At 51.6% G+C, this 12,391-nt stretch overlaps 1 protein-coding gene across 2 annotated transcripts in view; it reads right to left on the bottom strand.

Moving 5' to 3' along the window:
* Positions 1 to 12,391, bottom strand: part of RBM33 (RNA binding motif protein 33) — a 127,886-nt gene that overhangs the window by 32,757 nt on the left and 82,738 nt on the right. For both annotated transcript variants that reach the window (XM_044246909.1, XM_044246910.1), the window contains exons 10-13: positions 5,328 to 5,460; positions 4,397 to 4,740; positions 2,937 to 3,224; positions 1,145 to 1,432 (exon numbers count right to left, since the gene is read on the bottom strand). In XM_044246909.1, coding sequence (XP_044102844.1) covers positions 1,145 to 1,432; positions 2,937 to 3,224; positions 4,397 to 4,740; positions 5,328 to 5,460 — 1,053 coding nt within the window. The remainder of the gene's footprint in view (positions 1 to 1,144; positions 1,433 to 2,936; positions 3,225 to 4,396; positions 4,741 to 5,327; positions 5,461 to 12,391) is intronic.

Raw genomic sequence — 12,391 nt, 5'->3', positions numbered from 1 at the left:
CTTCTTCATGTGGTAATGCTACGTGACCACTGCTCCAAGCACTTACTAGGGAAGCCTGGGCGCCTGAGTGGTGTGGTCCGTCAAACACTCCATCTTGATTTTGGCTCAGGCTGCGGTAACAGGAACAGTGAGATGGAGCCCTCCGTCGGGCTCCACAGTTGGCGAGGAGCCTGCTTGGGATTCTCTCCCCTACTCCCTCCCGCCCTTCCCTCCCACCAGCTCGCTCTCTAAAAAAATAAATGAATAAATCTTAAAAAAAAAAAAAAAAAGTTTATTAGGAAAATCTGACCCCACCTCCGAATTTCAATGGGAAGGTAACTGATTAAGAGAACATGACTTAGGGACTTCTGGGTGGCTCAGTAGGTAAAGCATCTGCCTTCAGCTCAGGTCGTGATCCCAAGATTCTGGGATAGAGCCCCACATTGGGCTCCCTGCTCAGCAGGGAGCCTGTTTCCTCCTCTCCCTCTGCCTGCTCTGCTGCTGCCCCTTCCTGTGCCTGCGCTCTGGCAAATAAGTAAAATCTTTTTTAAAAAAAAAGAAAACATGACTTATTTCATGCCTATATTACCTCATGAAGTTCTTCACACTGCTGTTTTCATTATATTAATAAATGTTACGAACTCACTGCATACCTTCTACGTACTTTTAAAAAACACTGGTGTAACTTCCACACACTCATCTCTTCCCACACCCCAGACACAAAGGCCACTGCTGGAACGGCGGCCCCCTCCCAGGGTGCGTTACTAACCCAGGGACAGCAGACTCCTGTGCTGGGCTTGGAGCTTTGCCTCACAGATCTGCTCCAGTGTGGCATCTGCATCTCCAGGGGAACAGCCAGGACTGAACCCCCTTGCACGGAAGCATCAGGCAAACAGATCCAACAACCTGCTACCCACCCCCGGAGGTACCAGCTACGTAGCAGCACCAGCTACCACCGGACAAACACACAAACGCTAACATCATAAACCTACGAGGATGAGTGTGTCTCCCACGGACATGGCTGCTGCGTTCACTGAAGGATCCGGCTGGAAAAAAGGGACAGTTTTATGAAAAACCTGCTGGACAAGAGGACACGGAGAGGAACGAGCTGATGATAAGGCTTTTCCGTTTGAGATCAAAGATTTTGTAATGAAAATGCTCTTACCTCTGGTTCTGCTTTTGCCTCCTCTTTGGGCTGAACCGCAGGGCTGACTGGCTTGACTTTGGCTTCGGTCTTGCCCTGTGCACTCCTGGGCCCACCCCCCGGCCTCGTGGGCGGTGACGTGCTGGCGACAGGCTTCCCGGGAGTCGCCGGCGTGGAGGAGCAGCGGCTGCCGCTCATCTCCATGACGTGCGCCGGCGCGACGGGCAGCTCCCGCAGATTACTGTTCCTCGGGGCGGCCGGCTGCAGCTGCTGCAGGGGCCGTTTGGGTACATTCTGAGAAGTTGTATTCTGGCATGAGAAGACAGAAACGTAAGCTACAACTGGGTACTTGGGAGAAGAAACATAAAAAGGTACATTCTTAGATAAAAATATGACAAGAATCCTGTTAATTACTACAGGACTTCTCCTTCTGGGGCGCTGATAACTTTCCCATGTGAGCACCTTCTTTCATGCACGGCTGTTCCTGCTCTGTGGGGCAGCACACGCTCCTGCTGAGGGTCAGGCCAGGTCAAGCTTACCCTACCTGCCTACGGACAGGCTCCTTTTGAACGGAAATTACCACCACGGGACTGCAATTGCTCCCTGAGGACGGGGACTGACATTTTTAACAAAACTGATCGAGCCAACAAAGGGCGACGGGCACCGCTTTTACTGGGCCCCTACATTTAGGGTGGAACAAGAAAAGAACAAGCAGTCAGTCAGGATCCTACGAAAACCACACCCTGCCAGGGAAACGTGCTCCAAAGTTTCCCCCGAGAGGAAATTCTTCGCCCTACTCATCCCCCAGATTCTTAACAGAGAGCCAACAGCCGGAAGGGGGCACAGGTCCTGGGGACGGCTCGGGGAGGACAGAGCTCCGACGGCACCAGGTTGGGGCCCAAGGGCGCTAGGCAGGGGTGTATCTGTTATGCTGCTGCAGAACGAAGCCTCTGCTACCACGCAGCTCTGCCCAGTCCTTCCTCATTTCTTCCATCATGTTAGTCTCAATACTACTTTAGCAAAGAGAGAAAGGCTAGTGAGTTTGAGAAAACTGAAATTACAAGTAGCTAAGTGACACGCTTAAAGCTGCAGGTCAAGGGCAGAGTACTTAAAAGAAAAACTAATTACCTCCCCTGGCCCAACGCTTTAACCATCAGCCTCTTTATGGAGCTACTTAATGGAAAACAAGACAACAGCAAAGACTACTGTCTTGTGTTTGTGGAGCAACACACATTTCCTAGTTTCCTTCCGTGCAAGACAAGTCACACGCCAGCCGATGGTCCCCAGCCTGTACCCGCATAGCTAAATGCACTGTTCATCTCCCACCATTAAATGCGGGCCTCAGGAAGGCAGGAAACTGGTCCCTGTGTTCACAGGTGCTTCCCTGGGAATTGGAACGATGCCTAGCAACAGAGACTGGTCAGACAATTCTTCCTGAACTCATTTATTTATTTATTCAGAGCCCAAGAAGACAGAGACAATCCAGCCATCGAAAAGCAGGCTCCTGGCAAAGGCAGAGTGCCCCCCACCACAAGCATTTGCTAAAACTATGTGTCTACGAATAACACCATCTATCACTATGAAAATATCTAGATACCCAGAAGTAAGAGGAGGAGGTACAGAACATCAGTGCAGTCTTTCTGGCACAAACGGGACTTCTTTAATTTGTGTGGTCCTAAGAAAACCCGTGTCCCAAGCAAGCCGTTTTTGTAAACATACACTCCCTTTACAGAACGTACTGCACGTGTTTCAATAACTAAATCGAACTGGAAGCTCCCAAGTGCCGCCCCTCCTCCCCCGGGCAGACACTCACGTGCCGCAGGCCCTGGCGCTGGGGGCACTGCATCCGGCCGCTGCTGGGCGGAGGCTGCGCCGTCTGCACGTGAGGCCTGAACTGGGGCTGCGCCATGGGCAGGAGCGGCGGCGGCGGCACGGAGAGGTGGTGCTGGTGCTGGTGCGGGGGCTGGTGCGGCGGCTGCGGGGGCGGCGGGTGCTGCGGGGGCGGCTGGAGCGGCGGCGGGTGCTGCGGCTGGAGCGGGGGCTGCTGCGGGGGCGGGGGCTGCGGCTGGTGCGGCGGCGGCAGTGGGGGGTGCAGGGGCCCCTTCCCGCCGGAAGAAAGAGACAGTTTGTAAAGGTACACCCGGGTGATGTTCCAATGCGCGAAAACCCCCGCATCAGAAACTTGAAGTGGCACTAAAATTTCACTCTAGAATTTGTGGCAGAGGTTTGAGAGGATCTGCCAAAAGCTAAGCTTGTACATTTTATGTTTGCCCTGAGTCCTCTGAGCCCCCAAACTCCAGGAGTCTGCTCTAAGGAAACCACCACGGCTGCAAGCACACAGCGCTGCGGGCGCGGACGGCAGTTCCTGACACTGGACTGCTGGAAGCCACGGACGTGTCCAGAGCAGCGGCCACGGCCGGCAAACGCGGGCAGCACTTTCTGAAGGCCGCGGCGAGAGGGACTCACGAGCAGGGGAGCCGCTGCCGCGCCAACCAGGCAGGGTGACGAGGCTGCACCGCACCCCCGGGGACCACCAGCACCCAAATGCTGGTGGTAACCGTTCCCAGACCCTGGGATTTCTCATTTCCCTTTTTAAATACTCAAATGTTGATGCAACGGGGATGTACTCATAGTTTTTAATTTAAAAAAAATGAAGAAACATTTTACCCTACTTTAACACTGTTTTTTTTTTTTTTTTAAATTTCGATAGTCTGCATGTTTTCAAATAGTTGATTCAAGGATACCGTGATTCTGTATCTCACTAGTAGGGCTAAATCTGAGCAGAGTCATACAAGGCAAGAAGGAGCTCACGGAAGCTCCAGGCCCCCGCGCAACACCGCCTGCAGAAGGGGGCACGCAAATCTTCCCAACCACAGGGGAATAGCGACTCCGAGCTTCCCTCCACGCAAAGAATCTTTCTGCTACATTTAGCAGGAACATAATTTGACAAAGAACTTTCTTTCCATTGATGAACCTTTCCAGAATCTTGCAATGAGGAGCAAAGGTATTATCAAAACATGTCCTAACTTTATTAGCAGTACCACCTTTTTAAAAAAAAATCAAATACTGATTTTTTTCATTTCTCCTACGATTAGGGAGAAAAATATTATTGTCAAGAAAGTTGCCTTTAATAAGTAGCATGTTTAAGACTAAACCCTTATCCTCTACATAACCTCCACACACTAGCAGACTCGGACGGCACAGGAACGTCACCTTCTGAGACACAAAGACCCAAAGCTCCGGTGCTCCCCCTCCACACAGCCTGATGCGTACCTGCAGGTTAGGCTGTGCATGGGTGGGCAGGAACGGCTGTCCCGGGCCAGGCAGGAAGGGCTGCCGCGGAGGGATGAAGGGCCGCGTGGCCGCTGAGCCCGGCTGGCTGAAGTGAAGGATCCCCACGGGACCTGGCGGCTGGAGGGCCGGCCGGACGGGCCTCTCTCTGGGGAACACGGGCTGCTGTCCCTGCTGACTAAACGCTGGTCCAGGCTGAGTGAACGGTAAGGGGCTAGGGGTGGGCACTGGGTGAGTGCTGCTAAGAAGTGTGGGGGGCGGCGGTGGCGGTGGGGGGCTTCGCTGTTCCAGAAAGAGATGACTCGGGAACCTTGGTTCACCTGAAACTGAACAGTGGTGCAACATTACCCTCGGCTCACACACAACATGCCCATCACCCAACAGCAATCTTTTTTTTTTTTTTTTTTAAGATTTTATTTATTTGCCAGAGAGAGAGATCACAAGTAGGTAAAGAGGCAGGAGGCGGGGGGGGGGGGGGGGCTCCCCGCTGAGCAGAGAGCCCGATGCAGGGCTCGATCCCAGGACCCTGAGATCATGACCTGAGCCGAAGGCAGAGGCTTTTAACCCACTGAGCCACCCAGGCGCCCCCACAGCAGTCTTATGTGCCATCTTACTGGGAACAAAAATGACAAGTGGTGGGCAGGATGCGAAGTCTACACTTTACAACTCATTTCTAGATTGCTTCATCGCTCCTTTTCTACAGAGGACCGCCTCCTTAGCAGGAGATCCTCATACCGCAGATACCAACAACGTCCAATGTTAGCATCTGAAGGGGCGAGGAAGTGCTCTGGTGCAAAATGTGACCCTCTTCACAAGAACCTCCTACTGGAAGCTCAACTCAGTCTGCAACATGGATGGACTCAGGCGCATCACCCAACAGAACTCTGTTCTGGGAGCCCGCTCGGTCCTTTACCTCCTAAGAAGAAAGGGTCTCGCTCCTGCGGTGGGGGCGGGGCCCTCCACTGGTCCTGGAGAGGAAGTCGGGGGGGCTGGCTGAAATTGCTGGGAACGGGCCCAGGTGTGTGCTGCGGGAACTCTGGAGGCCCCTACAGAACAATGGGAAAATAAGATGAGAGGCAGGGAAATGGCCATTTCTAGAAATGGAGATACACGGGGTTTCAACCTGAAACATCAAGCAACTGTGTCCCGTAGCTCCCACAAGGTCTTGCACAGTAAGTGATCCTACCATAAGGAAACAGGCAAACATCGAATGCAGCATCAAAACACGAATTCCATGTTCTGATATCACTACAGCAGAACAAGAAAATTATTTTTAAAAGCTTACCAAAATCCATGCAATTACTGACCCTTGACCCTTCCTGCCCATTCATCTAAAAAGCTGAAAGTCTTCTTTCAGCATCCTTGGCGTTGATCTTCTCGAACGTGCTGTAATGTGCTACCTTCTGAAGACAACCATAAACCACAGTCATGGAGCCTTTACTTCCAAAGAAAAAGACAGTGCACGTGCAGCGTTACGGACACAGCAAGCTCTGCGGTAACAGGACAACGTGAACCGTCTAAGAAACCACTCGGCTACAAAAGAAATGTCTCACAGCTGGATTCCATTGGATAAGACACTTTGAATTCTCACAGATTAACATTCTTCCACTAGAAGTCTATTTAGAGACAAACTAAATTACTTCATTTTTCAGTTGGCCTTTTAAGTATTCGCGGAGATCTTTAAAAGCACCACATTTGCATTTTCTTTTTTTTTTCCAGTGAGGCATTTAAAGAAAGCCTCGCCATTTTTTTTCCCACTTCTCCAGAAAGAATTCATTAATTATACAGATCATCAAAATAATTTTCATTTAAAAATATCTTCTTCTTTGAAACTCAGCCAGTATTTCAACTTTTAAAAATCACTCTCTTCTCATAAACTTGAAATGCTAAGTCTTTTTCTGTCATTTTATTACTAATACACTTAGCTGTCATCTCTAAATGTGACATCATCTTACACTGGTATGTTTTGCAAACTACACTGACCTCCCTTCTCTCTTTTTTTTAAGTCTGTTTTCCCCATGGCATTGTAAGAACACCGCACAGTAAACGGAAGAGCACCCACGGAAAGCTCCAGAAAAGCCCGCTGGCTGCCAACAGTGGCCCATCAGCAAGAGGACTGTCACCATTGGGAGAGCCCAAGGAACCGCCCTGGAGAACCCTAGGATCCAAGCCAAGTCTCAGGAGCACTGGGTCTGTCCATGTTCTGAGAATCGGGCACAAGCTCAAAGATCAAGCCGTAACACCCAGGCTAATACTGAAACGACCTGTGGACCTGCCAACGTGCAGGGCGCGGGGGCAGCAACGGTCCCCTGATGAGGGAGACTCAGGTAGCGGCCTTGGTGAAGTGCTGGGTCTGGAACTGGGTGGGTCACCTGGATCCAGGCCGACTCTCGGGCTCCTCTGGCTGGTCTTGCAGCCCCAGCGAAGCTGACCCCGGAAGCCGGAGAACTCAGCCAGAGCCCAGGGCAGGGTCTGAACCAAGGCTATGGTCTCATTACCAGCAAACCACCGCAGGAGACACTTCTCTCCACTTTGCACGGATGCTCGGCCTCTGCGCTCAGGAGCCAATGCTCTGGACACACCCCCCACCACTCTGTGACTAACGATGCAGTGCTTTGCCCAGGATTTCAATAAACCACCTTGGTAAGGCCAACATGAGCCCACTGAGAACGGATACTGTGGGAGCACCTACTTCAAGAGTAAGGACCGATGGGCACTGGGGCCCCTGGGGCCACAAGTCCCCGGTACAATGGCCACCTTCGTCCCCATGGCTTACGTACATACTCCACGCCAGAGTCTGTGCGGAGCCCCCAGCAGCTGAGCTCAGGACTGGACAGCAAAGCAGGGGCACGAGCCCCATCTCACAGCCAAGGAAACAGAAACTCAGGACATTAAATAATTTTCCCATGGTAACCCCATTCTTTTTTCTTTTAAATTTCATTTATTTTATTATTACCATTTTTTAAGTAGGCTCCATACCCAGCATGAAGCTCGGTGTGGGGCCTGAACTCACGACCCTGAGATCAAGACCTGAGCCCAGAGCAAGAGTTGGACGACTAACTGACTAAGCCCACCCAGGCACCCCTATTTTTTTTTTAAATCAGAGATTTCAACACGCAACAGGTTAAAAGCTCCCAAAGGGCTCATTTTATTCATCCCATGAAAATGAACCAGGGGAAGTTTCAACCCATATGATATAAATCTTACCAAAATTACTAAATTTGGGGATTTTAAAAACCAGATTTTCTCTTGACTTCAACATGAAAATAACAGCCTACAGCCAACAGAACTGTGAATTCTGGAAACCATCACATCATACGCAAACTTCCTTGTTTCCTAACTCCTCCTTCTCTTTGGAAAATGCTCACTCTCTGCACGGTCTCAGCTGAAATGCACCCCCTCTACCAAGAAGGGCTCCTCCTGCAAGTCCTCTGTACAGACACTCCACCTCCCCGGCCCTGCTCCGCGCTCTCAGCAGCTCCCCGGCAGGCCAGCCCGCGATGTCAGGATAGCCACCCCAAACACGGCGCGGACCCTGCACCCACCCACGTGTCCCACCTCTCCACACGCCACTGCGTGCTGCTGGGAGGCCGGAGTCACTCTCACTGGCCACCAGTGACCCTGGGCAGTCTCTCACGTTCTCGTGCTCAGGAGCGCCAGCTGCCCAGGAGCCTCCACCGACTCGCAGCGGGTGACGCCCCCGCCCTCGCGGCACGGTCCCGCCTAGGGCTCCTTGGCGCAGGGGCTTCCTCCTCTGTGCTGACAGACTGCCAGTCCTTGCCCCTGCCACACGCTCTGCATTCCGTGTCCTGGCTGCTTTCCTTCCCTTCCATCTTCATAGTGTGAACTTTCTGACATGAATGCTTGCTGCTAATTTTCACTCTGTTGTTTACATCGGTCAGATTTTTCATTAAAAGCAGGAACAGGATGCTAAACCGTAACCAGGGCTGCAAGTGATACGCTACTGATTTGTTGGCAAGCTTTCATCCCGAACTTGACTCAGCCGACTTCAGGGCCCCTAACTCGTGCGCTGCATCCGTCACTTCTATGTTAAGGAGCCGACCAAAAAACACAGAGGGACACAGTGTCAGAAGAGAGGACAGAGAGGATAAAACATACTTTCTGAGAAAGCAGGGGAGTCTTCTGGCGTTATTTCCACTCAACCCTCAAGTCCTGTGTCGTATCAAGACCTGGAAAGCGGCGGCGTTCATTTGAGAACTTCTAAAGACCTTACAACCGTTTTACCCATTCCAACAGCGGGGAGGGCCAAGTGTAATTTCTACACTGTCCCGAACCGCGCGCAGATCAGCACTGCTGTCTCCCGCCCCGGGGCAAGCCCCACCTGCACTCCTTGGCGGTGAGCGTCTGCAGCGGGACCCCTTCTGGGCGGCGTCTCCGTCTGTGTCACCACACGTCTGTGTCAGCCACACCTCTGGTCGGAGGCCCGAGTCCGTCCCAGCAAGTGCTCCGGGGCCGCACTCCTTCACACAGCCGCACGGAAGCCAGCCACCAGCAGGGCCTCCCCACCCTCCGTCCCGGCTCTACCCACAACTACAGGAAGCGGGAAAAGGCTCCCGACCTTTCTGGCTTGACTGAAAACTGGGACTTTCTTCGTGATTTACGATGTGAAGGCCCGATACTTCCTGCTAGCTTTCTTGCCGGGCTCACATCACGCGGGGCTTACAGAAAACCGGAAAACACTCGGTTTCTTCTGAAATCTGTCGTAAGCGGTCAATCCCACGACTGCGTTGTCCCGCCGCACGCCCCTCCCCCGCTGACGGAGGCCCAGACGGGACGGGTCACGTGGCGGCGCCAACGGGCTCTTCACGGCCTCAGCTTCTCCTTCCATTACAGAGTTAATTTCCAGTCCTCCAAAAGAGAGGTTTTCTCATTATAGATAAGGCCAAATGTAACTGGAAAAGGAGACTGGCTTCCCTTCCATTATAAGTAGAAGGTCTGCTAAGTTTTGATTTTGACTTTGCCACAGGTGGAGGTCAGGCAATATATTCTCACCCCCTTCATCTGTTTCTAAAAGGAAGCAGTTACTGAATTATGAGAATGAACTCAAAAAGAAACCAATGTGCTTAGTTTTCAATAAAAATTCCAAGCTGCCTAAGAACTAGGTACATTCCTGGGAGATTATTTTTAAATATTCATAACTTCTAAAGACATTTTTTGTATTAAACTGAAAATATATTGGGATCATAAATCTTGTCCCCTTTGGAATTCTAATATTGTGATTTTCATCTCTTCCCAGATCTTCTTTCCTTTTACTAATTACCTACATGCTAACGGCGTTTAGACACAAGCATTCAAATGTCAGCAATATGGAACAAGGACCCCCAAGTCCTTTATCTTCATCAGTCACTAAGGCTAGAACCGGAGTCTTCCAGCCGGCGGGCTCTCCGAAAGGCTCCGGCTAGCAGCAGCTGAGCGGGCAGGGGCAGCACCGGCCCTCCCATCACTTAGCAGAGTCCCGGCCATGCAGCCGAGCCTCTCTGAGCCTGTTTTCTCCTCTGTAAAAGGCAGGGATACCGATGGTACCTGTTTCTCATGGGAGAAGATGAAAGAACACGTTCAAAGGACCTACGACAGTACCAGCAAATAACAGAAGTTGACAGTGCTTGCCATTATTGTCATCTGCACGTGACACACTTGTGCAGACGGCTTCCATGCTCTACCCTAACACAGAGCTGCTGACAAGCGACATGCCGCCTCCTGCACTGCGCGACAGACCAGCGGAGACCCCCTTCCTGCATCCCCACTCCTGAGTCACAGGAGGCAGCCTGCACAGGTGAGCCGTCAGCATCCTGGCGAATCCACTCCATCGCAAATCCACTCCCACTGTTCGCTGCCCTTCAACGGACAGGTCTGTGCATGGTGAGATTACGGTCGGTTTTATTCACCAATGCATTTTCATGCTTGGCACAGGGCCTGGTACACAAACACTTACAGATATTTAACAAATGAATAAACTGCCCATTTCTAACAGCAAGGAAATTCCAGCCCTGCACTGGAATCTGAAAGACTACAGCAGGTTAAACCCTGGCAGCCCACAAAGCACACAGACAGCAGGTGGCGGAGTGCCCCAGGAAGGACTTACGGGACGCTGGGCCAGACCAACCAGACCCTGCGCAGTGAGCCCCAGAGGCTCCTCGGCGGAGCAGACTTAAAACATACACAGTGCACCAGGACCAAAGAGAAGCCAACATCAACAGAAGCCAGTTCCCTGACTTAACTGTAGGGCAAAGGTCACTTTCCTATCGTGGCACTGAGATAATCAGAGGAAAAGTGAGATGACCATGGCTGCTTCTCTGCGTTTTTAGAGAACAGAGAATGAAGAATGGAAATGGGATGGTCTGTGGGATAGCCTTCCAACACTGCTGGTCAGAAGCACAGCCCGGGCCAGGTTTCTTCTGGGCTGTAGACTGAACCTCAGAATCATACACCGTGGGATGCCTCGGGGGGCTCAGTCAGTTAAGCGTCTGCCTTCAGCTGTGATGACCCCGGGGTTCTGGGATGGAGCCCCGTGTCAGGCTCTATGCTCAGCGGGGACCCTGCTTCTCCCTCTCCCTCTATCCTCTGCCCCTGCTCTCCCTCTCTCAAATAAATAAAACGTTGAGAAAAACAAAATACACCTGCAAAATGCAGGACACTCACATAAACCAGACCAAAAAACCAGAGTAAAATGAAAAATAAAAAAATAAAAAACGCTTAACTTTACTCAAATGGTGGTACTTGGCAATAATCGTGTAGCACACATACGATAACAAGGCATTTTTCAGGGTCAATCCTAAAAGTAAATACAGATCAACAAGTTAGAACTATACTCCTTCAGCCAGAGAATGCTTAAGGAAAAGTAAAACATGGTAGGAGCAAGTATGCATAAGGGCAAACCAGACCATACTACCCTAACAGCATGATAAACATATCCATAAATAAAATATAAATCTAGAATAATAAAAAGCCACTTGTAAAATGTAAAAAAACAAAAAAAAACATAAAACAAAAAGTACATAATATTAAAATAAATGCCCAAATCTGGATAGATCTTACAGCAATTTGTCCAAGTTCTAAAAACAAGGACAGAAGTCACTAAGAAAAAGTGATAAATGTAATTACCTTAATGTTGCAGAACGCTCATGAAATAGAAATCCGTACTCGTGAGGCCAGTTGGCTTTATATAAAAATTAGCTGCTTCCCTGCCTCCCCCCCCGCCGCCACCAAGGACACAGACCCCTGATGCTCCCCACGTCTGTGCCCACGTCTTCTTCCTGAGCACCAGCCAGGATCCATTTCCCAGCCAGTCCTGCAAGGCGCAGTGGCTGGCCGCGTGACCAAGGTCCGGCCGACAGCATGTGAGCAGAAATGGCGCAGGCCGGTCCCAGACCTGGCCAGTTACAGGAACTCCCAGGAGTGAGCCTCGCCCTCTCCCCACCAGACTGGTGAACACAGAGGTCTGTGGGGCCCAGAGGACACGGTGAGTGAGAAGAACGCTTTGCAGTACCGAGCCACTGCGGGCTCAGGGCTGGTCAGTCACTAAACTCCAGCTGATCCTGTGGTGCGGGGAGCCCGGGGCCATCGCCAGGTCCCCTTTACGTGCAGGCGCCTCGGGCCCCAGCTGCTGCACATGTTGTCCCGGCCAATGCCTCAGACGTCCACGGCCCCGGCCCCACAGTGGACAGCTCCGAGGGAGGCTTTATGTGCCACAGGCTCCCCAACTCCCAACCAACCTCCCAAAGATCAGGCCAGGGCCAGAGACTGACCTAAACTACACAGCAGCCCAGTTCCAGCCCTTCTCCACCTGCATCCCCAGCGCCCTTGCCTAGTCCTATCCCCTAATCCCCATCTTGGGCTCTGCTCCTACTGACCCAAGGCTGCGGCCCACCACTGCTGCTTGCCAGCTAACTCTGCGGGGGACTCCTCTGCCGTCTCCTTCCAACCCTAGAATGCCCTGTAAGGTAGGAGTTTTGCTCA

Source organism: Neovison vison, chromosome 4 (assembly GCF_020171115.1).
Source record: "Neovison vison isolate M4711 chromosome 4, ASM_NN_V1, whole genome shotgun sequence".
NCBI classification, from domain to species: Eukaryota; Metazoa; Chordata; class Mammalia; order Carnivora; family Mustelidae; genus Neogale; species Neogale vison.
This window is presented reverse-complemented; position numbering and strand designations above follow the sequence as displayed.